The sequence below is a fragment of the Genypterus blacodes genome, unplaced genomic scaffold (assembly GCF_046128005.1).
Source record: "Genypterus blacodes isolate CSIRO-AG114 ecotype Tasmania unplaced genomic scaffold, CSIRO-AGI_Gbla_v1 ptg000258l_1, whole genome shotgun sequence".
Taxonomy (NCBI): domain Eukaryota; kingdom Metazoa; phylum Chordata; class Actinopteri; order Ophidiiformes; family Ophidiidae; genus Genypterus; species Genypterus blacodes.
In genome coordinates, this window is record NW_027467051.1 from 912921 (window position 1) to 939985 (window position 27065).

The 27065-nt window shown below is 45.7% G+C and overlaps 1 protein-coding gene across 1 annotated transcript; it reads left to right on the forward strand.

The window, feature by feature from the left end:
- Nucleotides 1–257: 257 nt before the first annotated feature.
- Nucleotides 258–26499, forward strand: fam135b (family with sequence similarity 135 member B). The gene is made up of 19 exons (XM_076171565.1): nt 258–334; nt 3357–3436; nt 10559–10698; nt 12543–12613; nt 12827–13000; nt 13921–14047; nt 16833–16992; nt 17201–17250; nt 17650–17805; nt 19503–19576; nt 19666–19820; nt 19897–21826; nt 22361–22527; nt 23378–23469; nt 23594–23691; nt 24569–24720; nt 24928–25038; nt 25636–25749; nt 26294–26499. Exons 1-19 carry the CDS (start codon nt 258–260, stop codon nt 26497–26499), a joined length of 4134 nt encoding a protein of 1377 aa, XP_076027680.1.
- The last annotated feature ends 566 nt before the right edge of the window (nt 26500–27065 follow it).

The window sequence follows — 27065 nt, forward strand, 5'->3', positions numbered from 1 at the left end:
GTAATTCAATCTCTGGCTGCTGTGTGAGACGGCAAATTGGAGTTCCCTTGATTTACACACACGCATATCAGCCAGTTTGTTTACATGCAGCTTTCCTTACTGCGTTAAAAAGCAGAAATGTGATTGAGCCATATTCATTCATCCAGTCGTTCTCTGAGTGTAGTAACTGTTGTTGTTCTGACTGTAGTTCTACTCACACTCGGCCATACTAACCACATGTCTCTCTCTCTTCTCCAGGTGATGAGTGGGATCCTATCATGTCTGAAGTTCAGGGAACACTGGAGTTTTCTGTCGAGCTGCACAAGTTTCACAATGTGGATCTCTTCCAAAGAGGGTGAGTCTTTTTCTTTCTGCAGGGGAGGGGGAGGAAAGAAAATCTCAATTTTGGGGTCTTGATGTTTATTTATTTAATTTGATCTGACTTTGTCAACTCAGCAGCCTCCCTCAGCATAATCAGGCCGGCGCTGCATGCACTTATTTAATGCTGACAGAGGCTCCAGCTACGTTTAGGTGTTAAAGCTTTGTCAAGGGTTGCTGATTTTCTCCTATTGATTTCATTATAACCAGCACACATAACATCCAGCACCAGGCGGTTTGAATTGAACGTTGTTATTGTTCCAAAGGAGCATATTAAGCATATGGAGCCTTTTGTTTTGATCTGATTTTGGATTGATCCTTTAACTCTATCTACATGTAACACCTGAGTGAGAGGGAATATGAGACCAGTATCTGCAGAGGGAAGAGATAGAGTGGAGTGAGGGCTGGATCCTAAGGCATGTTGTCACTCAGTGTGCACAACAACGGTGCATTAAGGGAGAGTGGAAGTGGATCGGTGTGATTCTTTGCATATTTACACATTGCAATGTTTCCATAATAGAATTTAAATAATGTTGAATGATTTTGATGAATTCTACATTATAATCTGTTACGTAAGAGGATCCATGTTGATCCTGCCCCGATGTGTCTGCTGGAGGATTAACGGCTCTCATCTGGTCCACCTCCGGCTCACTCAAATGCCAGTTTGATCAAAATGCTTTTCCTTTTCCCCAAATGGGTCTGACTGAAGCTTTATCACAGTAATCCCTTCAGCTGAGTGCACCAACATGTTTGTTTTTACCGCTCGGCGTGTTTGCTGCAGATAACAGGAGCGATCTGACGCCAGCACTTAGGAGAATTGTGGGCCGGCGTTAAGATAAGCGTTTGTTAAGAGCCGCAGAATACAAATATTTCGCTGATGAGACCTGAACGCCTCACCGTTCTGATGAAACAGCTGAAATCAAGGCCGCTGCATCTCCAGTCTGAGGCGACGTGCAGCTGAACGTGGTGAAGGACTTTGTGTCACACTGACTACATTATGAAGCTGATTAAATGATTAAATCTGCATTTGATTAGTAAGGAGATAAACACTGTGAGCACCGCCGGCCTTTTATGTTTCTGCTAATAGAAGGAAAGTTAGACAGTCATAAAGTTCCCTCATTCATAAATCAGTCTGAACGACTCTCTATTCAATAAACAAGTCACACAAATGATCTGTTTCAACCCCACAGTAACATAGTAACAGTATGTGTGTGTGTAGAGTGTGTTTGTTAGTGTCTGGGTCCCTTCTCCTTCTCCTTCTCCTATTCTACTCTTCTTAAACTAGTTTGGACCTTCCAGTGTGGGTTTCTTCCTCTGGAGGCTCCTCTGCTGAGCTGTCTCACCCGTTTGGGCTCTGACAGTAGAGGAAGCAGTAATTCAAACTCATTAACCTGCTGATCAGTGGGCTTCTCCATACAGTGTGTGATCTGCCTCAGAGCCTATTAGAGACAGGACTGCTGCAGTAATGACCCATTTACTTTATAGACATATTGGTAGTGATTAATAAGAATGCAGCAGTGCTCGGCACCTTTCTAAGTAGGTGATAGGTGGAGCTTCTCCTGGTTTAATGAGCTTTCCAGTGTGACATAAGATGTGTCAGAGGGAAACGCCAATGAGCATCAGCATGTTAAAGGGCCAGTACACGGTAAAAGGCTCTCACTGGTGTTAAAGCTAAATGAACATGACATCAGACCCAAGCTTCAGACGCAAACATCCGTCTGAATGAAGTCTCTAACCAGCTGAGTGGGCGTGTTGTTCACACACACACCTGTGTGAGAGTGTAACAGGTAGTGAATCAGGCTGTGGCCTCTTGAACCGTCCCGTGAACATCTCTTATTTATGTGTGGACCTTGGTGTCGCCCTCTGTGCTCTCCTCTGTCTGTGGGAGTGAAGCACCCATGTGATGGCAGCTCGGCTCTCTGCTGCCTCCCCAGAGAGCTGAGATGAGCTTTTACACAAAGCCACACTGGCTCCAGACGTCAAAGTGACCTTTTCCCTCCCCCCTCACGTCCCTGCTGTGTTCTGGAAGGCAGCGCTTTAAGGCAAACCACTGTGGCAGCTTGAGATTTGGGTCTGATCTGCACTCATCCTGTTACCTTACATTCTGTTTTCCAGTCCTATCAGCTCCAGCTCTGTTTACACTCTAACGCTTCATAACAGTTGAGTAGAGTTGCATTGTTACCTCCTTTTCATTATTTATCCCCATTCTTTCTTTCTCTGTGAATTATTTAGCTGCAGTTTGTAAAATTCATGAGTGATTTGGTTGAACACGGTTAACTTTTTGCTCCGTGTCTTTATAAACACGTCTGGAGGCTTCAAGCGGCCGCAGACGAGATCTGTAAGCAAAACTCATGAAGCTAAAGCTCATCATTCCTCTAAATAGACATAATTCACACTCTGATCAATGTGAAAGTGAACAAAAATATGCAATTATAGACCTGATGTGACTGATACAGATATCACCTGACCACAGCTTTAGCCACGCCCACTATCAGGGCCTTACTGTGGAGTGTACGAGGACAGGAAGTGGCAGTATTCAAGCATATGGTCTTTCCTCACGCTGGCTTCTCTTTGGATGAGTGAGAGTGAAACATCCTCTCAGACATATTAGGTTACAGCTCAGGTTGTTAGCTTTTATGGTTTGAACATTAAAGGAGAGGCTGGGATTTCATTACATCTGTCCCAGGAGTCTGTGCTGATGGGAACATGGGAGCCTTAGGAGGAGTAAACACAGCCTGTCACTCTGAAGAAGAAGAAGAAGAAGAAGGCTCCTTACAATAAATCAAGCAAGTCACCATGGAAACGCACCTTAGAACAGTCGCTCCTCGGTGATTAAGAGTTTCAATCAGTTCAAACTTGGAGATTTAATTTGTTGTGGCATTGTATTTATTTGTTAGACTTAGGCTCCACCCACAGCCTGTGATTGGTCAGATCTTGGTCGCCATATCGTTGCGTTCTGTATGTCCAGAAGTCTTAATGTGACGGTTCTCTCCTCTCAGGTTCTACCAGGTACGGGCGGGGCTGAAGGTCTCACCTCGTGTGCCACACAGACTGGTAGTGACGACACGAGAGCATACAGGTAACAACACGCACACACACACACACACACACACACACACACACACACACACACACACACACACACAGCCTAAGCAATGTTAACATGTGATCCATCTATCCATCTATTTCTGAGCGTTTGTCTCTTGTTGTTGTCTGGAACATGTTGACACACACACACACACACGTTATAGAACTTTGGACACCGCTGTCCGTTTCTGTCTGTGGTACCTTCACTCTTAAGTGGCTAATGAGAGAGAGGGGTGTGTGTGGGAACACAGCATGGTTTCCCAGCTGAGGTCGTGTGTCTGGATGCACATTCTTTGCCTGAATGACACACATTATGTCAGGCTATCTTTGAAGTTCACATGAAAACAGTAATCTGTTGTGTGTGTGTTGTGTTTTATAGAGTGTGTGCAGTGTGTGAGGCTGTAGCTGGGCCACGTGTCGGCCTCTTCCCTGGAACAAAGGAGTGTAGCTGCGCCATGTCACATCTCCACCTCCTCCTGCAGTCTCTCAGCTCCTGTGTCTCTGTCTGTGTCTCTGTTTCTACAGGGGCCGGCTCTCACAGCTGATTGTCTGAAAATAGAGAAATGAACAGATGCTCTCACAGTAAACAGACTCAATTTAGTCATCTGCTTAACAAGGGTGTGTGTGTGTCTCCTCCTCCACTTGCTTCACTGCACGGGGAACAATCAAGGAAAAGCTTTGGAATTTGAAAATGTCTTTTCCTCTCCTCAGAGTCTGCTCTTGTGTCGTCTCAGGGAAGCGGCCGGTGACGGTTGCTATGAGATGTCGTCTCATAGATGGTGTTTATGATTTTAACAATAGAAAATGAAAAGGTCAGCAGTGAGAGAAGCAGGATGTTACATCTCTCACCTGTCCTCCTCTTCTGCAGCTGAAGCTAAAGCAGGAATGCCTCACTCTCATGTCTCTGTGCTGATATGAGCCAGCTAGGTTCCTCAACAAAGGGAACGCAAAGTCATTACATCATGAAGCCGCAGTTTGATAATTAGTCATGGAAAATGTGTTTTAACGGCCAAATGATGGTAGAAATCCTGTTTAAAGGTTCAGACTGTGAGGGGAAACACTTTAGTTAAATTCAACAAGTTGTTGTTCAAATTAAATGTCCTCATAGGCGTGTCCTCATAGGCGTGTCCTCATAGGCGTGTCCTCATAGGCGTGTCCTTTCCTTTGTCTCAGCTGTGAAGAGTTATGCAGAAGGACTTCAGAGGACGCAGGAGCCGTCTGACCAGTTGATGGTTTTACATCCATTTCCAAGTGTCCAAGTGATTTAAAGAGACAGACAGACAGACAGACAGACAGACAGACAGACAGACAGAGCTCCATCAGGTTGTCCTTCCATTAAAAATGCTCACAACACAAAAACATGTTGCTGAAATACTTCTGCTTTTTCAAATACAATTTAGCTTTTCTATCTATTTATTCAACCTTATTGTTACCATTGAAGGTCCTGTTTGAGATTTATAACCTATTTTTCAAGGGAGTCCTGGCCAGAGATCATAACAACAAACTCAAAGTATCAAAGTCTGAACCATGAACCAGAGGAGATGATTTACAGCTGCACTCAGTATAAACTCACATTACTGCACAAACACACAACACCAAACCAGCACTTAGGTTAAACGTGTCAACAACCTGCATGACATCATCTTAACGTCTGAGTGAGGAATTACTGAACACAAACACTGTATTCCCCCTTTTTTTCTCTTGAATTAATGGAATTTCTAGAAGCCTCGTACTTTCAGATGGTTTCTATTTACTGATGCCTTTTTCCTCTTTTCCATATTCTGTGACATACGTGTTCTTAACCCATCCAAGCATTGAGAATGTGGGAGCTGTGGCGGAGCAGGAAGCTGATTTACAGGCAATACTGAGGCGCATAATAGAGCTATTTTTAGCCCCGACATGACTGGAGCGTGTATGGTGCTGTGTGTGTGTGTGTGTGTGTGTGTGTGTGTGTGTTTCACTGCTCTTGTGAGGACTCTTGTGATTCTAGTGAGGAAGTCTCCCTCCCTCTTCTCTCTGGCTGTTGGTGCATGGTAACCAGTGGTCAGGGTCACTTCAGGGTCAGGTTGTTAGGTAGAAGTACGAGCTGTAAGCTTTTATGTAAAGTGTTAATGTTTCAGTTTGTGTCCTCATAAAATGACCAAATCACCGAGTGTGTGTGTGTGTGTGTGTGTGTGTGTGTGCTGGCAAGGACACGGTGGCGGTGAAAACACTGAGCCTGACATTGACTCATTTCATTTACGATCTTCCCTCCAGAGACGCGGTGACGATCTGAATATGAGCTAGGAAGACAATTTCCTCGCCGCATTAGTTCACTGATGGGGAGGAAAGTCCCATGCAGCCTAAATGTTGGTGTCCTGCAGTGTGAGTGATAAAGAGAGAAGCTCTGTGGGGCTCTGGGCTCTCTGTGGTTTTATTTTAGAGCCCAATCCTGCAGGTTTCTATGATGGCAGGTGAGGAACAGGAGGAAGAACAGAAGCAGCAGGGGGGAGTAAAGCACACACACACACTCCTGATGGAACTGGAGCGGTTCATTACACTCACACACATCACGTCTGTCAGGGGGGTTACGCTTTAATTTGTCATCCGTCAGAGAGTTCTAGATTTTAATACAATTTTGCAAGAACATGGAGCTTTGGTCAAGGAAGCTTTGATCGGATTTTGAGGAAAAATCAATCAAAGACAAGTGAGCTTCTTTCAGATGAAGATACAGATCCTGATGGAGAGAGATTCAGATTCATTCAGGGACAGTTTATCCCTTTAGTTTATCCCTTATCAAAGATTCTCCTCCTGTAGTCTCATCCAGCTAAACGTTCCACACTACGCTGAGACAAGAATAAACTGAGTGAGTGAGTGTTTTCACTCCTACAGCATGTGGTTCCGTCCCATTCAATCAATTGAGGCGATGTTGAGATCCCACGTTGGTACGGCTCGTTTTAGTTTGGTCTCAAAATAACAGTGGAGGAGCTGGAGTGTGTGTGTGTGCGTGCGTGTGTGTGTGTGTGTGTGTGTGTGTGTGTGTGTGTCTCTTACTGCTGTTTGATCGAAAGGTGGATTAATATTGCATGTGATTAATAGAAAGTAAACACAAGTAAACAATGTTAATGAACTGTAGAAAATGAATCAAGCAGTGGAAAGGCTGTAACCTCAGATCAAATGATGGCTGACATGTCAGTGTTGAGCAGGGGGCGTGTCCTCTGATTGGACTGCACATACATACAGTATCTCTATAGTATATTCCTCTGAGCTCCAAAGCAGTGCAGCCCATGTTTGAATCCCTGGCTGCAGAGCAATGTGTCACCTGACTGAAGGACACATGGCCGTATTGCAGCAGAATGCATGGCTGTGAGGATCATAACCGTGTTTTAATTGGAGGAGCGCAGCCCTTTCCTCCCCCTCGCCTCTCCTTCCACAAGGTCATGCATTACAGTAAGCCCCTGTAAACCTCTGGGCTGGATCCTGAGCGTAATGCAGCAGCCAGACAAAGTGAGGAGGACACATCCATCACACACACACACACACACACACACACACACACACACACACACCAGGAATAATCCCTGACTGTGTTCTCTGTGGAAGAGTGTGCTTGACATTTCAATCATTTGTGCCCTTCAGACAAATGAATTATGTGTGAAGCGTCGTGCCACACACTCTCAACCCAAGCTTTTAATTGAAGTGTGATTCATGCACAGTATCATGGTATCAAGCCAAAGTGTGTTAGCAGGGCGCCATTAGATCTCTGTGTGTGTCGCTCCGCTGCATGGACCCACATGCTGCTTCATGTGAGGCACAGAGGCAAATCTGGGCTTGGGGTCTTTTTTGGGATTTATGCATCTTTGTGATTAGGGAAGGCTAACACGCACAAACACACACACACACACACACATTTGCGCAGCAGATGTGCAGTAAGCCGATTATTTCTAGCAGAGAATCACCGGAGCTGAAGCTTAAAGGGACGTGTGCATGTTTTAATGTGCTGCTGCCAACACCTGTGAGAGCAGAGCTTCAGACTCTCTGTGGGTTTGATGCTTTTATGCTTTTGCTGTTTAATGTGAGCAAAAATGCAAGAGTGAAAATAAATCTGAACCAAACTTTATGTATATACAACTATAAGACCTGAGGCTCTGAGGTGAAACAGTCACACACGTTGCATTTTCTATTTTATTGTAGTTCTGGCCCATTATGTTCAATTATTCAAATACCTGGGGAACTCATTGCATACCTCCACCAAGGGCTGAAAGACCTGGAATTATCGTTCTGTCTCTCAGTGATAAAATTGAACAAATTGAGTAAAAACTGAAAAAACTGAGCAAGTTTACAGACTAGAATTCTAAAAACACGTCAAAACAAATCTAATGTTCTCTTGGTCTTCTTCTCCATTTGGTTCTGCTTTGTTCGTTATTTGCAGAAGCCACACTTTGAAGTGGCCCAGGCTCATTTTTGGTGATCAATCAGAGCTGAAGCAGAGTTTTCTGAGCTTTGTTGTTGTTGTTGTTGTTGTTTCCTTATGAAAGTGGTTGTGGGCAGTATTGGGGTGAAAGAACACAGAAAGCTATTATGTGAGAAGCTTTACTGCAGCAGAGGAATCACCTTTCTGACACAGTCATCTAAAACTGGGACTGTGTTTCTGCACTGGGCTGTGTTCAGTCATCAGCTGTTGCTTAGCTGGGATCCGTCTCCTCATGCAGCCAAAGCAGCTATCAGTGCTGCTCCCTCATTACATTACATTACATTAGGGTCATTTAGCCGACGCTTTTATCCAAAGCGACTTACAATAAGTGTGTTCAACAAAGTGTTCAGTTCCAATGCAGCGTTCAATTAATGCTGCATAACAAACTGATGTGTGTGACGAGGGACTGGAGCTGGAATTCATGGATTTCACATGGAAAGTCAATCTGTCTGAGTGACCGAGCAGAGAGAGGCTCTGCACAGGTCAGACACACACACAGGTAATCATTATGTTCATTCCTTCTTCATTAATATGCAGCTCACTATAATACACACCTCTGATTGGTCCTGTGACTCTTCTTCTACTGCCACGACTGAGTACAGCTGAGCCTGATAACAGACGGCTCCTCAGAGTGACTCCAGTAACTTTATGTAACACCATGCTGCCTTCTTAGCCAGCTGCAAATAAGCTTACTTCATTTAACTTACACACAAGGAAGTAAAGAAAGTGAGTGCTGAAGGAAGTGACAGCTGTGTTGTGTCGCTGCGTGTTGTTTATAATTTAACAAAGACACCAAAGAGCTCAAACTGCCACCACAGTTTGTATCAAACTCAGAGAATGGAATCCGTTTCTTTCCACTGACTGCAGATGAGACTTTACAATTTATATCAATTTTATCCGACAAAAGTCTGCCAACATTCTTTTCACTCTCTACTTAATAACCAGTTAGAGGTTTGCGTTTAGCGAGACGAATGCTAACCTCTGCATATTTCTCTGATGACTGGAAAAGGTTCAGGAAACACAAGAGAGGAATGATTTGAAGCTTTGTTAAGAAGGTGACAACTGAAATGATATCCTCCCTGAAAAGCCTCATAAATAACAACTAATGCTGTAAACATAGAGATATTTGGAAGGATCCTCTCTTCCAGCTATTATGTAAATGAAAAGGCCGCCTGTGGACTTTAAGAATGTGAGAAGTGATGTGTCAGCACAACAAAAACAACTTCTACAGAGCCAGGAGTGGCTGTCAGAAACAATCTGCCTAAGAGTCTCAGTTGGCAAGGAGACAAAGCAAGAAGGGGCACAATGTTATTCTGTGGTTCTGTGTGAAAACATCCGTGCAACGTCAGCAGAGTTTATTTATTATAAAGAGAGAGAACCACAAAACAACGCTCAGGCTTCATTCAGTCTGACTGTGACTGGCAGCTCTGTGTGTGTGTGTGTGTGTGTGTGTGTGTGTGTGTGTGTGTGTGTGGTGTTAAAGGACGATGCATTGATTCACATGAATAACAAAATATGCACGGAGTGAATTATTAAGTATTAATATATAATATAATAAGTATTTTGTATTGATTCCTGTCTTTAGCTCCGAGGCTTTGGTCTCCTTTGTTTACATGTGAGCACAGCAGCTCCACACACGTATAGCTCCCACATATAGTTCAGTCAATAGAGGACTTCATGACGTCTCACCCATCCACCGAGTCTTTGCCTGCAGTCCTGATCCATACCTCCCTCATGCTGGCACAGGTGTCTTGATGCCTCAGATGGTAACAGCATTACCAGAAGGGAGACCTGTGGAGAGAATGAGAGAGAGAGAGAATGAGACAAAGAGACAGGGAGGCAAAGAGCACAACCTCAGCAGGGGGTTTCACAGGCAGCTCACCGCTCACAGCCGGGCGCCAACACTGCTGCATTGACGGCAGCGCTGACAGAAACATCTTCAGGTGGCGCCGGTGAGCAGCCGACATGCTGCACACAAAAGAATCCACCAGGTTGGATGTTGGTAAATGTCAGCAGCACAGGTGGACGGCCTGAGAAATGTCCTGAGGCTGAACAAAGACAACTACGGTCCACTGTTGTGTTCATACTGAGCCTGCTGAGGATCTGACACAAAGGTTACTGTAGGATAGAGACCTACAGCTGCATGCTTGGTCAGGGTGTATAAATAGATACTGATCCGTCTTTAAACACCATCAAAATCAAAAATCAACCCAGAAACCTGGTGGCATGAGTGAGCCATGGGAGTGAAGTCCACCTGCTGTCCATGTTGTTTGGTGTTGAAGCTCTGAAGTCCAGTTTCCAGTGTGAGCTGCCCCCAGTGGTGACGGTGGGATGGTGCGTGAGTTTACTGCATGTTGTGGTAAAGAGAGAGGCGTGATGGATGACATGTACAGCTTGGTGTGAGGAAGACTTTGAGATAGCCCAGGAGGAGCTGTGGGGTTTCTTATGTTGAGCTGCTCTGCACCGCCTGCTGTCATGTCCTATGTTTGGATGCGTGGATAGAATTTCTGCATTATCTGATCTCAATGAATCTGTGTGTGTCAAAACAACAACATTAGAAAATGCACAGCTTGATACTGATCTGAGCACAAGCCACGGATTAAACGTTCACATGTTTATTACGTGTAACTGTGTGTGTTTGTCGCTTGTGTCCCTCCTCAGGAGAATGCAGCTTCAGCTCTGCAGGGGTTTATGATGGAACAGTGTTCAGCCGCATCTTCCAGATCCTCTACAGGAATGAGGAGATAGCTGTGAACGACTGCATGAGCTTCAGAGTCCACCTGCTACTGGATGGAGAAAAGGTGGGTGATGCTGGTCAGATTACACACACACACACACACACACACACACACACACACACACACACACACTGTAGAGCCATGTGAGAATGGCGGTCAGGCTGCACATTAATCTTAACCTTTATTACAACTAAACAGAGTTGTTAATGTGGACAAATGAAGCATGAGGTCATTTGAGTGTTCCTCACAAGGAACCCTTCACTCTGTGTCCTTCACACGTTGACATCAGTGTGTAGACATAAGACTCTGCCCACCTGCGTCCCTACATAAACATTTATATACACACATCCATCATGAGGTGCTGCTTATCCTCTGGCAGATCTGATGCTGATTCTCCTCATTTGCAGCCGATCTAATCTCATGCAAACTGCAGTATAATGGCAGCAAGAGACCTTCAACAGCATTTAAGCAGCAGGTGCTCCTTGCTTTCTGCAGCACAGCATCACTCACACACTCCTCACACACAGAATATTGACTGAACCCCCTGCAGAGATTCATTCTGAGCTGCAGACTGGCAACAATTATCATTATGGTCTGGATTCTGTATGGAGAACACAACACTGGCCTCTAAATTAATTTCCCCATAAAACTACGACACTCATACCTCCACCAAAGCCGAGCCTGTCTCGTTCCTACGCCGGGCTTAATCTGCATTTGATCCAGCGTTTCATTGGGAGCCAGATGTGAAGTGAGTGTGTCCCTGTGTGAACATGTGCAGGTCAGATGATCGGGCATGTAAACCCTCTTGACAGTTATCGATGTTCTGTCCTCAACGTGAGCACAACCCTGACAGTCCACTTTGCCTGTTTTTGTTATTGTGAGCCACCTGAGCCGGCATTGATCAGTGGTGACAGAGCGAGTTAACACGGCCTCGCTCTCAGCTAATCATCCATATCATAACCATAGCTCAGGCGTTACTCTGTTCCATCGCTCAGCTGCTGCCTGACAAACCGCAACAGCGTCCTGATGGACTGTCCAGAGGGCCTGAGACAGAACCAGGAGACTTCTGTTCCACGTGACTCTGGATGCTGGCAGATTCTCCTAATTTTAGACTTTTTCATTAAATGTAGACGTTCCTGTGGAGGTGTGGAGACCCTTGAAGCCGTATCACATTTCAGCCCTAAGCTCTCCCTCAGGCTCCCTGCTAATTAACCTTGCAGAGGTTATCTGCTCGGCAGCCGCAGATAGAGACGACAGAAATAGCTCTTTATCCCACACCTCCGCTGATATGTGTGCTTCATCCATCACTGCGTCGATACTGGACAGAACGGCATGGAATTGATTTGCTGCGTGTGTACGTACATGTTTAAGGAACAGGACAGAGAGATCATGGACTGGATAGGAATCTGTACATGAAGAAACAAGCTTTAACCCTTATGTGGGTTTTTGCTTTACAATCTGAAATCCAAATGACACAAACCTGAAAACAGACTGGATTCTTCTGCTCTCATTCTTTGGTTTTGTTTTAGTATAAATGAGAAAGAGAGGATTATTTCTTAGACCAAAATGAGATTAGTTTAATTCATTTGTTTAAAGGTTCTTAATATTTGTTAATCCCTTATTAAACCTCACTAATGACATTATTGCAAATCATCCAAGCTCGTGTGTTTAACCTCTGTGAAGTGTTTGTAGTATAACTAAGTCTTCCTGCTCCTCTGTGTCTCCCTGCTCCTCTGTGTCTCCCTGCTCCTCTGTGTCTTCCTGCTCCTCTGTGTCTCCCTGCTCCTCTGTGTCTCCCTGCTCCTCTGTGTCTCCCTGCTCCTATGTGTCTCCCTGCTCCTCTGTGTCTCCCTGCTCCTCTGTGTCTCCCTGCTCCTCTGTGTCTCCCTGCTCCTCATGTCTTACAGGTGGAGGAGGCCCTGAGTGAGGTGGACTTCCAGTTAAAGCTGGATCTACACTTTACTGACAATGAGCAACAGTAGGTTTAGGATGAGTTTAGGTGTGTGTGTGTGTCTGTGTGTCTGTGTGTCTGTGTGAGAGTGAGTCTCTACTTGTCTCTACTTCTTCGTCTCTACTCACGTTGGTGGGTGGAGATCCCATGATAACTGACTCATCATGACTGAGGTATTTCTATCTGCCTGTCTGTCTGCGTGTCTGTCTGTCTGTCTGTCTGTCTGTCTGTCTTCTTCAGGCTTGCTGAGATAGCGACCGTCCCGTTGATTAGCAGCCGGACCCTCAGCCTCCACTTCCACCCGCGTAGAGGTCTCCACCACCATGTCCCGGTCATGTTCGACTACTTCCACCTGTCCGTCATCTCCGTCTCCATCCACGCCTCACTGGTGGCCTTACATCAACCACTCATCAGGTAGACACACAACAGATCAGAGAGTAGACACACAACCAGAGAGGGATGAGTCTTTGTAGCTGATTCTGTATTTCAGTGTCAGGTAACTGGACCTGAGCTCTACAGACCTCCCTGTGCTTGCAGAGTCAGATGGTCATTAGGTCGTTCATCATTGGTTTGCTGTTTGTTAGCTACGTTGACAACAACAACAAACAACTCCGGCCTTGAAAATGAGTGACAAGCAATCAAAGCACCCAGCTGAGCTCAGAGTTAGACATGATGATGATGATGATGATGATGATGATGATGATGATGATGATGATGATGATGATGACAGCTCCAGTCAAATGTCCTTTTATCCAAAGGCTTTATTTTGTCATATTTGTCATTATATTTCTTATTATTTGAGTCCAGGTATTTCCCCTTTTTCATAGATTTTATTTAATAATTTATCAGATTAATTTTCTAAGCGATTCTGTCACATTTTTTGTTTTCACTACATTCACATCACATCGTTGTCATATTAATGTCGCTTGTTAACAAAAACACATTGTTATGATTATTATCACTGCTTTATGTGAAGATGAAGGAACGGAAACTGATAAAGGCATAAATGTGCTGAGTGAAGGGCGAGTGTGTGTGTGTGTGTGTCGTCTCTATAGTGCTTACATTAGGGCGAGGTCTCCTGCTGGCACCGCACTTTGCTTCTATGATTTGTTTAAGCATCTAGATCTTGAGTGATTCTGCTTTAGGTGCTTGAATTGATAGTTTTCCAAACACTTATCTGATGAATTCAGCTGCCAGCATCATAAAGTCAGTGTGGAGGTCTGCATCTCAAACATTACAATGATTGATAACATTAGTAGCAGCTCCTGTTCTCTCACACACACACGCACACGCACACACAGTCCTTATGTGCCTCTGTGTGTGTCTCCCTGCAGCTTTGCACGCACAGGGAAGGGGTCTTGGCTGGGGAAGGGCTCACCAGAGAGTGGGAGCAACCCATCTGCCATGTCGGTGGAGAACCTTATGTTTGGCGCTGGCTACTGTAAGCCTGTCATCTCTGAGGTATGTTAACCTTTTACAGTTCAACAGTGTTTTTAAAAGAAAGTCAAAGCTGCAAGTGGCACCAAATGAGTCAGGTGTTGTCCCGTAGCTGCTTGTTCCCTTTTTCCTGAGGAACAAGGCGACGCCAAGCTGCTAAATGCCAAGTGACAGCGTAAACGTGCTCCCAGCAGGCCGGAGGCTGGTGGCTTCACGTGCAGCCATGATTTCTTCTGGCATGTCCCCCCTCGCAGCAGCACTCTGATTCTGCCCCACAGCTCAGCGAGGAGGATGTCTGAGGATGTGGATTATACATTCTGGACCCGTGTCCCTTCGCTCACTGAATCCATCTTGTGTCTGGAGCTGTGTCAGGTCTGGGAAGCTTCAGCCCCACAGAGCCACACTGAGGTTTCTGCTGTACTGCAGTGCAGACTTTCATAACATCAGGCTCACCCACCTGCCCGGGCATGCAGGCTGTGGGAGCCTCAGTGGGAACGATGGTGTGCCCTCCTCATGTCTTTACTGTCATTTAGAGCCTGGTTAAGCTTCCACAAGTGACAGAAAGGACAATCCACTTATTCTGACCACAGTGTTGCATCATAACCACACTTCCCTTATTAGGCTCTCACACACTCACACTGTCATGAGTTGTGGCCATAACATATTCGTCTGCTCCCTGTGTATTAATAACTGATGGGTGTGTCATATTCTGGATGTCATCCCTCCTCTTCTGTAGTGTTGTGGCCTTGACAGAAGAAGTCATTAGCCTCCACATCTTCTCCAATATTAACCCCTGCGATTCAGCTCCAGTCTGCAGGCGTTCTTCAGTGGAGGTGTAAAGCTGTTGGTTCCATGCTTCTGGTTAGAGCCCGCTCCTCTCCCGGCCCCTGCAGACGTCACAGTGGAGGCTATAAATCTTAATGAGGGCCCAGGTTGCTCCCCTCCCCCCCCCCCCTTTGCTCCTGGGTTCTACTCTCACCCCTAACTGGGCGCTTTAATAAGCACTGCGTTTAGCGAGGCAGGGGGGCTTCCTTTGATCACAGTAATGAGTTCTGCTCCAAACCGCCACGTAGCACATAGCTGCAGGTGAGATCTGTACAGAAGGCCTTTATTTATTTAGTGTTTCACCTGTGGCGAGCACACGTTCAGCACTTTCCCCCCTCGGCACCGCCGCAGCAGCGTTTCCTCTCTGGGTTGTTTTGTTATTACTGACAAACAAAATCACATATTGGACATTTCCAACCATATCAGCGAAATTCTGCTGAGTGCTCAAAGGGGAGAGAAATAAATCTGAGAGGCCATAGATTGATTCTTCCCAGAAATAAATGGAGCCATTAGAAGTGACACAGTTCAGTACGTTCTCATATAGGAATCAGTATTCAGGCGGGCCGAACCGGCTGCTGCTGCTGCTGCTGCGGCTGCTAACACATCCATCAACCAATCATTTAATGCAGGAACTAGAAGAGGAAAACAACTTCATATTTTATCATTTATTGTGTTTTCACATAATCTCATCACCTACTTAAGAATTTGTCTTAAAAACCTTGTGTTAATGTTTTCAATCACGTCTGTTATTGTTATTGTTTTGGGTTTTCACGTCTTGCTTTAAAATAAAAGGCCTCATATCTATTTAGGCTAAATATACCTGGACTTATATTTAGAATTGAGGTCCCTCTTATCTGGGTTACCATGGCAAATGCTTATGTTTCCCTATTGTAGACGGAGACATCCTCAGCGTTGTCAGAGGAGGGAACTCTAGCTCCAGGATAATAACTGGTTCATACTGAAACATAGCTCTTCTTCTTTGACCCTCATCCTGTCAGGCCTCTATAAAGCTCCACAGAATTATGAAAGTAAGCATACAGATGTTCCTTCCTGGTTGGCGTACGCGGCACTGTTGGAATTACAGAGCGCACACATGTATGATGATAGGGCCGGCGAGTCAAGCTGCCCGGGGCAAATGACAAACACATCCTCAGATACTCAGGTACCACATGCCTTTCAAAACATCCGAGCCCAACTGGCGCTGCCAAAACAACCAGAAACATCCCGGCCATGCGAGCGCCACTGCAGGTAGCTGTGTCAGGTCAGATCCCTGCGGGGTGGGGGGTCGAGGGGGGGCAGAGACTGGTCACATTCAAGGCTCCAGACTCCAAATGAAGACCCCTGACTGACTAGAATCAGCGTTGTTTGGGTGCTGAGCTGTTAGACCTTCATGGCTTCAGCTGTGTCGTTCATACACAGTGTGGATTGCAATGCTGAGACATCGTCAATACTTCTGCCTCATTGTTAGAGAGCCATCTACTGGAATAATGGCTCATAACACAGATCAGAGGCATCACATACGGTAAACCAGAGCTGCAGTAAATACGCCTCTTCAGTGTCTCTTCAGTTTCTCAGTATGTATTCTTTCTTGGTTCTTTTCCTTGCACGTCCCAGACAAATGGTGACGCCTTGGATTCTGAGTCAAGTTCCCATAGTCTCTCAGGTTATAACAGCGATGTGTTACATCCTCCTATGCTGCACGTATTGATCTGTTTTTACAACTCACAACAAGCTGTGTTTAGAGGCCATTTGTTTCCGACGGCGTTTTTGATCTTCCAAGTAATTATTGAGGCTTCACCAATGCATAAACAAGCTCCTTTTAACACACACTCTCAAGGTCAGCGGCGAGCCCGTACAGCTGCTGCAGCGCTGCCTATAAAGTTCAAGGGCGTCTGCATGTGGGTTATTAAGGCAGAGGCGACGAGTGGCGCTCACATCTCCTCTGGCTCTCTCTCTCTCTCTCCCTCTGTCTGTCTGTCTGCAGGGGAGCTTTTATGTGCCCAGTGAAAACTGCCTGCAGAGAGCTCACACGTGGCACCGGAGGCTCTGTCGCCTCCTGTTGGTGGCACACAGAGGCCTGCACACGTACTACACAGCCCTGATGAAGGAAGTCCCTCAGCTCCAGCAGAAACCTCTGGACTCAGGTGAGAGTCTGCAGCAAGCACACACATTATTAAAGCTCAGGACATTCCGATGTAGGTCTTTCTCCCACTGAGGGTTAACATTGTGAAGTTTCATTTATTTGTTTGTTTGCTTCAGTCAGAGTGTCAGTGTGGTTTTAACTCTTTCACTCAGTGAGCATGCAGACGTGTTACAACGTTCATTTGGTTCTGAACTCTTTATTCCTTCCAGAGGTGCTGCAGGTAGAAGAAACTCTGAATCAGCTCACCATAGAGTTACAGGTACGTTCAGTCAACACACTCTCTCTCTTCTCTCTCTCTCTCTCTCTCTCTCTCTCTCTCTCTCTCTCTCTCTCTCTCTCTCTCTCTCTCTCTCTCTCTCTCTCGCCGTGTTCTCATATATTTCCCCATGTGATGTTCCGTTTGCACACCTGGCCGTTGGAGGAGAGTGAATCTCTCTTCTAATTGCCTCCTGAAGCTCTCTATCTTTTCCTTCAACATGACACTACATTACTACTTGCAGGTTTTCCTTGTCTCCCTGTGCCTCTCTGGGCCGGGTGGCACACCGTCTGTTGTTGTGGGCCTGTAAAGCCCTCTGAGACGTCCATGTGATATTAGGATATATAAATAAATGTGACTGACTGCGCCTGTGTGCCGTCTCCACCCTGGCTCCTGTGTTAGCTGCAGGAAGGCCATGAGAAGGTGGCGGAGCAGATCAGCCGGGATGTGAGCCAGCTCTGCTCTCAGCTGGATGCTCTCTGGAGTCGCTTCCTGGAAGTGGCTGTGCTCAACCCCCACATCCTCTCCTATCTGACCCAGGAGCATCACACACTGCGGGTGAGAGTCACACTCCATAAAAGACAGACTTTCACATTATTAAACACAGTCCTTTAATGTGTTTTCGTGACTTGCAGTGACATGATGTGTGCTGATATTCAGTGGCAGCTACTAGAGAAAATGTGTAAAACAACATTCAGACTGTGTGAACGCCTTGGAGCCTGGAGCCTGGAGCCTGGAGCTGCCTGAGCGTCTCCTTAAGACATGACAGCTCAGGTTTAGCTGTAGAAAACTGTCAAACACAAAATTCTCAACGAGTCAATACACTTTTGAAGGCATCGCATTTAATTGAGGAGTAAATCAACACGTCAGCTCTGTGTGTGTGTGTGTGTGTGTGTGTGTGTGTGTGTGTGTGTGTGTGTTTGTGTGTGTGTGTGTGTGTGATGTGTGTGAGGAGTGCAGCCTCCAGCATCAGCAAATATGATTTACTTCCAGTCGTGTGTGCCTGTTTGTTCGTCTGTTACCAGGATACCTCAACATGTTATATTGACAGATTAACACTCGCTAAGCAGACATGATACTTCTATAATTTGGTTGGTTGGTTTGATTACATTTGAACTATGAGTCACAGAATCTAAGTCCCTTGTATCTCACACCTGTTTGCACAGATTTGTTTTGTAACTCAGTGATATTCTGGGTCAGACTGGTCAAACCTTTGATTGTTTGCTTTTCACAAAAATGATAACAATTGTCCCAAAAAGGCTCAAATTGATCCCAGTGCCAACCGGATTCTAGAGCTCTTACTCCTTCCTTGGTCAAGATACGGGCTTTTTACAAAAATGAGCCATTTGGTCCATGGTCTGTCAGTCTGCCTCTTGTCCCTTGAGCAAGGCAGCGAGCCCCACACCTCCACCCCACACCCTGTCTCTGGGATGCATGTGATATGACATTTGACAATAATAAAACATCTTATGTCTTATACGGGAGTAATGGATGAAATGTGTGTGTTGTTATCGTGTTTTTGTACAGATTGATGTCATTAGCTCGTGTTCTCAGAAGTAATTGTCTCTGCTTTGATGCGAGTGTTTCAGAGGAAGAACGTTGTGTTTCAAACAGACCACACTTCAACCTAAATGAGTGATGAAGAGATGAATGAGATGCCACTGAGAGCCGAGCAGCTGAGGAGGCTGATATGATTTCCAATGTCATTTCTCTCTAATCACTGGGCTGTTTAATATGAATTCCATTCTCAGCGCGTGTGTGTGTGTGTGTGTGTGTGTGTGTGTCACAGTGGAGCAGCTCTCATGTCTGACACTGTTGCATCTCAGTTGTCGGAGAATAATGAACATGTTTGCTTTGGTATCAGATTATCCTCAGGGGATGGAGACGCGCCGCCGCCCACCAGTGGAGTTAGACTTTCAATTAACACTTATTCAGTAATTATCATGGGATGGAAACACACAGAAATAGCTCTTCCTCCTAATTTGCCTGAAACGGCAGCTGACTTTGGAGGATGATGCATTTCTAATTGGAGCTGGAGAAGAAAAAGTGATTTGAATCATTCCACTGTGTGCACACCTGCTGTGAGTGCAGTTCAATCACAGCTGATCAGACTGTAAAAGAATATAGTTCCATATTTATCTTTGTTCTTCTCTTGTTTCTAACGGCACTGAAAGCGACCATGCGGTTCCTCTAGGTCTAGGTTAGGTCGAGGTCACGGTTAAACCTGTGCTTCTGTCTCTCCATTTAACTGTCAGGTGAGGAGGTTTTCAGAAGCGTATTTCTTCACTGAACACTCCAAAGACACATCTCTGACTTTCCAAGAAGACCTGTAAGTATAAAGCTTTGACCTGCATTGAAGGAATCCTTCCATCAGTGGAGTGGAGTGTAATCACACACAGCATCCTGCATCTCCTTCAGAATCAACAGACACGGGCAGATCGCTGCAGAGATCCGGAGCTCAGACTACCTTACCAAGATGCCTCCTTTACCTGTTGAGTGCCTGGACATCGATGGAGACTGGAACAGCCTGCCCATCATCTTTGAGGACAGATATGTGGAGTTTCCTCAAACAGGTACGACAGCTTCCCAAAACCTATTTACAGGCATATTAACACTGAACACCTTAATACTACGTTTCTGTCCTTACAGAGTTGTTATCCCATGTGCCAATGGTTGAGTCCATCAATAAGCAGATGGCTTCAGATCCATCCATCATGGCTGCCAACAGGACTCACCAGGGAGCCAGATCACAGGCGGTACCCCAGGAGCCAGTGGACAGTGATGACTGCATGGACTTGCCCACGTATGTCTCACTCATAGCAGAGCAAAGCAGAAGCAGCACCAACAGAATAAGTCCTGCCAGACTTATTCCTTACGAGAAGACACCAGAAGCTTCTCCAACATCAGCAGGACAGGTGGAGGACGCAGAGAAACACAGCCAGGCGGAGGAGAGCTCCAGTCTGAGGGACATCACTGTTAGACCTTCACATGTCCACCCACACAGAGGACAAGAGCTCTTAGCTCTGTCTTCAAACCACAATGGTCTTTTTGACTGCAATACGTCTAACAGCACTGATGAGTCTCCTCTTCATCTGGGAAAAGAAACCACGCACCTCTCTGACGCCTCACAGGGTCTTGAAAGCAACACGTCAGGAGAAAACGACTACAACGATGAGGAGACAGATGTTGCCATGCCACTGAGTCACTCTATGGATGATGAGAGTGAGGATGTTCCTCTGATCAGCCTGCCCCCCTCCTACCCTCACCCACTTACGCCTCTCTTCACCGGTGAGCTCAGAAGAGAGCTGACTCACCGTGGAGGGCTGGTGAGCTCCAAAATCATGAAGCGCTCCTCCTCTGTCATCTCTGACTCAGGTATTGAGAGCGAGCCCAGCTCAGTGGTCTGGCCCGGGGAGGCCGTGCTGCGGGGACGCCCTCCTCTAGACTTCTCCAGTGAGCGGGAGCTCCCTCAGCAGATGGTGCATCTCCACCCGGTCCACCGCAGCTCACTGGAAGGTCTGCAGATGGAGAGCAACGGCAGCCTACCGAGCGCTGGCATACAAGCTTCCCTCACGTCTATCAGCTCGCTGCCCTACGAGGAGGACCAGCAGCTCAGGCAGCTCAGCAAACTCACCAAGTCCGTCTCCGCTCCGCAGATAAGCAGCCCGGAAGACACGGAAGAAGGCCGCTTGAAGCTCGAGCAAGAATTAGGAAATAAGAACTTAATGCAATGCCAGGATTCGTCCAGGATCAGCAGCTCCTCTCTGACCAGCAACCAGGATGAGGAAGCATGTGAAACATCTCCGTTAGACATGAGCTCAGCATCAAGCTACAGCCACGTTCTGAAGGAGGCCGCTCCCTCTGAACACTGCGACCTGTCGGAGTCACACAGAGTGGATTCAGTGTTAAGTGACGGGCCTGAAGTGCTGCGTTTACTGCTGCCTGTGAATGAGAGCGCTGTTCCCGGCAGCCAGGGGGAGAATAGCAGCTATCACACACACATTAGTGGAGCCACTAAGTCAGTCGGTGATGGCTGTGAAGTGGAAGCTGAAGAGCGTGTGCATAAAAGCGCAGCAGATTGGGAAAGTCTTCGCAATACAGCCGAGTGCCAAAGTTCCCATGAGCACGAGCCGCTTGGAGTAGAGGAGCAGGAAACACAAACGCCGCTCGGTGCGACTGACATCCAGCAAATCCTCCATAAGTCCAGCACCACAATAAGACCCAGTGATCTCAGCGGACTCACAGTGACTGATGTGACTTTATCCAGCGAACTCAGCGGGATTTCAACCGGCGACAAAGAGCCGCTGGACGCTCAGACTAAAGCGTCTAAGATCCCAAACTCAGGTTTGGCCTTCATGAACAAGAAGATGGTGGAGGTGGTGAACATGTCGGTGTCCTGTGCCCCCACCTGCCTCCCCTTCTCCTCCGCTCTGAGAGACTCTCCGTCCATCAGCGGCATATCTGCTCGCCAGGCTACCTCGCCCATTACCCATCAGCCACTGGGGTCTTTTGGGATCATCTCCTCATCTTCCTTTAATCCCCTGAGCATGGATAATGAGACCAATGAGCGGATGCTGAAGTGAGTAGATATTTATATATTAACTGAACTGACATGATGTGAAATCAGGTCTCAGTTTGCTTCAAAGTGAACTTTAAAGTCTTCTTCAGCGACGCCGCCACATGCCAGGAACAGTGTTTTTGAAGCTGAGACGAGTGTTGACATCTGGTATGTGGCAGTTAGTGCTGCTTGGTAAACTGTATGAAGGGCAAATGTGTAGAGAGAGAAGTGAAGAGAAGGTGAAGAGCCTCCTGAGTGTGTTAAAGCACAGCACATCAAAGGCTGCACACAAATCCCTCATGTCAAAGTGACGCTGAGTGGAATCACATTTGTTTTGACTCCTCCGCTGCTAAAATCTCACTAAATCTGTAAAAACCTGGTGAGATGAGAGAAAATGAAAGTTACAATGAGACGATCAGACTGTATGATCTCAGTATAGGGTCTAAGTAAGAGTGTGAACTTTAATTAATGCAACAAAGGGAGAGGAAACTTTGTCTTTGCATATTAATTATCCTAAAATACAGACAGTTATTTTTTCTCCATCCTTGTCTCCAGTTTCTACAAAGCTAAAGAGGAGATGATAAAGGACCTGAGCTTTCAGGCCAGTTTGTACAGCAACCTTCCTCTGCTGGCCTCAGATCTGCCCTACTTCCCCCCCGAGGAAGACGATGAGGAGTTTGATGATGGAATCCACCTGGTGGTCTGCGTCCACGGGCTGGATGGTGAGTTTACATACAGCCTGAAGCTCGTACAGTACATACACAGTTCACATGAGACAGTTGGGGTCAAAGGTTAAAGTGTACGTTGTACATTTTTGAAAACACATTCATACACAGGCAGATTTATGATATGTAGGTTGGTTAGGTAGGTAAGGTATCATATGTCAGGATTTGCATTTATTATATATATTTTAGATGTGTTAAAAACAAATGTACTGCATTATCTTTGTTTAGTTATTTATTTACTTTTATTATTATTATTATATTATTATTATTATTATTATTATTATTATTATTATTATTATTATTATTATTATTATTATTATATTATTATTATTATTATTATATTATTATTATTATATTATTATTTTTTATTATTATTATTATTATCATTATTATTATTTATTTATTTATTTTTTTTTTTATTTTTATTTTTATTTTTTTATTTTTTTATTTTTTTATTATTATTATTTTTTTATTTATTTATTTATTTATTTATTTATTTATTTTAATGTGTGTTTGCTTTGGGAGTTCAGTTTGACTGAATAAATAAAGACCTGAGGCTAAAGTGATTAATCTGTCATCTTTGTATTGTTTGGATCAACCAGTTATTGATCTGATCAGTGTTAAACTGCCCACACATCTCAGTCTGTGAGAGCAAACATCTCCCCATCCTAAATTGGATGATTTCCCACCCTGGTCTGCCCTGAAACCTTCAGCTATCACTCCACACTGTAGAAAGTGTGAGCAGTCATTTCCTCCTGCGTGTCCCCAGTGAGCAGTGAGTGATTAATGAGCAGCTTCAGAAGAGCTGAGCCACATAGCGTGTATATCATTTCCACTCTGCTTCCAGGGAACAGTGCAGACCTGCGCCTGGTGAAGACTTTCATCGAGTTAGGCCTGCCAGGATCCAGGCTGGACTTCCTGATGTCTGAGAGGAACCAGGTAGGCTTTTACATGACAGTGATTGGGACAAATTGATATTATGTACGGTCTACATTCTGCGCTTTAAGGCACTTTGCAGATTGCTGACGGCCGTGCCTTCCTGTTCCTTCTGTTTGGGCTGCAGACAGACACGTTTGCAGATTTTGACACCATGACAGACAGGCTGCTGGATGAGATCATTCAGCATATCCAGCTGTACAATCTCACCATAGGCCGGATAAGGTCAGTTTAACTCTTCAGTGACAAAACCCTGTTTGATTGATTCTGAGGATCATCATTAGAGGGAAGCCAGAACAAAAGGAATCAGCGTCTTCAGCAGTACCTTCATCAGTCAGTAGATGGCAGCAGAAACTGTGTAACGCCAGCATGAAGCCTCTGCTTAACTGTAGGGAATTATTGATTCATGAAGATACATAGACTGCATAAGCACTTAACACAGAATGACACAGAATGGATGGAAAGCTGTTATCATCCTCTGCCAATAGGCCTGGTGACTTTCACTTGATAGACTGTCCTCTTTATGCACAACTGTGCTGCCTGGTTCAGATCAAATTAAGCTATTCATCTTCCTGCTTAATTGCCCTCAATGTGCCAATTAGTATTTTTTTTTGCTGGAGTTTTTATTCAAGTTTGTTAACTTTCCTTGGTGTGGTATCGTCTCTGGAGACAAAGTATCAAGACAAAAGCAATGGAGTGCCACAGCAGCATCTGGCTCCTTCCACATTCCCTCTATATTTAGTTTGCAGGAGACGGATGAGAAGATGCAGACATTGCAATGTGGGATTTTGGGCAAAGCTCAAAAGCACTGCAGCACAGTAATTAAACTACGTGACAGACACAGCATCATGAATCTAGTATTTCCCACTTCTGGGACGATGGGATTCATTCTCATATCTCCACTAATCCGACGTTCTTACCAACGTTCTGGTGACAAATAGTGGCGGAGGAAGCCGGTTTCTGTCTCCCTGCAGACTCTATATTAAGACGCTGCACAGTGTCACAGGTCAGCAGCGTTGGAGGCGGCGCCGTTCCTCCATCCGCCTACTCGTGCTGTGAGTGTGTCTCTCTGATCTCTCTGTTGTTTGTCTTGGGCCAACAGCTTCATCGGCCACTCTTTGGGGAACATCATCATCCGCTCTGTGCTGACGAGGCCGCGTTTCCGCTGCTATCTGCCCAAACTGCACACCTTCCTCTCGCTGTCGGGGCCGCACTTGGGGACGCTGTACAACAACAGCACGCTGGTCAGCACAGGTGAGGCCAGCAGTCAGCTCAGGGATGAAATATGTGCCCTGCTCCAGCACTCTAGCACTTTATGTGGAATATTACTGCGCCTCAGCAGCAGCTCCTCTTTTATGTGAGATTAGGATCCGTGCTGTGTTTCTGCCTGGCTGGGTCGCAGGGAAAGGCAGGCTGTGTCTCATGCGTGCGTGCATGCGTGGTTGTTTTCCCTCTGCTCAGGTCTGTGGTTAATGCAGAAGCTGAAGAAATCTGGATCCCTGCTGCAGCTCACCTTCAGAGACCACGTGGATCCACGGAAAACATTCCTGTACCTCCTGAGTCAGAAAGCAGGTAGGAGACATGAGACAGGCCTCCATTCAAGCTGCTGCGTCTGCTGCGTCTGCTGCGTCTGCTGCGCCCACCGCCGCATCACTTTACACACCATTACTTGAAAGACAGCCCTTTTCACATATTCACAAAAATGTTGTCATCTTGTCTTTTTTTCCTGTCAAATATCAGTGTGTGTGAGTTGTGTAACACTCGTCCCCCTGCCAGCTCTGTGCCTGTGAGCGGCCTGTGAGCGGCCTCCCCACTGTGCCACTGGAACAAAACACTCGTTTGTCACAGAGGCTTGAAGAAGATAAGCCTGAAAACACTTTCTCCCCCTCCAGAGCTGTGGCAGGCTGACAAAATGATCCAAACCCTGTCATCAGAAACCCACCAGTGCTCTCTCCTAAAAGCACAGTGACAGGAGACGAGAGAAGAAACACTGTTTTATCACATCAAGCCTGTCATCCTACTTTTGATTGTACTTTGCCTTTTACTACCAATTCACTCGCTTCCCTCTCTCTTCCCCTTTTACTCAAACACACACACACACACCCACACACACACACACACACACACTCGGCACTCTCATTTATTCATGTGTATTCTTGTGTTTTCCAGGGCTGCAGTTTTTCAAGAACGTGGTGTTGGTGGCGTCGCCGCAGGATCGCTACGTTCCTTTCCACTCTGCCAGAATAGAGATGTGCAAAACTGCACTCAGAGATCGGAGCACAGGTCAGTGACTGCAGCTGCACGGACACATTCAGGCTGACAGATATATGGGATAGGAGGAGGAGGAGGAGGAGGAGGAGGAGAAGCGTCGTGAGGCTTTTTATCTTTTTCATTTTCCTGCCTGTGTGAACGTTTGACACCCGCAAGCTTATTAATGAAACACTAAAAGCTCATTAAAGACATAAATCTATAAGGTGGACTTAAAAATGAACATTCATATTTTGAAGATGTTCAAATCTTGAGGGTGATTAGTACATTTTATAATTTTCCTCATCTGTATTGTGTATTTTAATTCTAACAGCGGTTTCAAGCGTAGCGAAATTGCCATGTTTTCACTCAGTGTGTACAGCGGTGGTGCAGCAAGGGAGAGTAAAAGTGGATCACTGTTATTCCTGCACATTAAGGCATTGCAAAGGTTTCATCAAAGAGCTCTCAATGAAAAAGAAAGAAAGTCTGCAGTCTGTTGGTGTAAGATGACATCATTACCTTACCGTGTCATGGCTGCATGTTACTGTGACTCACTCTGCCTCCTCTCTGTGCCTCTAAGGCCCCGTGTACACAGAGATGATAAACAACCTGCTGAACCCCCTGGTGGAAGCTAAAGAGTGCCGTCTGATCCGTCAGAACGTTTTCCACGCCCTGCCCAACACGGCCAACACGCTGATCGGACGAGCCGCTCACATCGCCGTCCTGGACTCGGAGCTTTTCCTGGAAAAGTTCTTCTTAGTGGCCGGACTGAATTATTTCAAATAAAAAAAGGTGCTACATCTGCAGACCTGCGTTGGGTCAGAGGAGCTGATGAGGAGGAGGAGGAGGAGGAGGTCTGTACCTTCATCTGTACAGTGCTGTATATGTGATGAATAATGGAAAGCTGCTGAGACAGAAGGAGGAGGAGCTGTATAATGCATTCAGTAGGATTGTAAAGTAGCCATTATGATTTAAAGGTTCGGTGTTGTGTGACTGTTCAAACAGGAAACTGGGAAGTCTGAGTCTCAAGTGTAGCCATGCAAAACAAAACATATTCTGGATGTTTTGTTGGCCTTAATAACCTCTCAGACAGACGCTAACAGATACTAATTGTAGTCTAAAGCATTTAACTACTTTCCCTTTAGAGCCTTTAATCAGTATCGTTGGTTGAGTTCCACTCTAAGGCTCAAAGTTCTGACTCTCTGTCTGAGGCAGTAGACCTGCAGCATTTACTGGAACCCACAATTATACATCAACAAGTATTTTGTCGTACAAAATATAGACCTTTCTTTATACAAAAAAATGAATCTATGGTTTGAAATGATTTCTTTTCTATCTGCTTGTGTCTACAG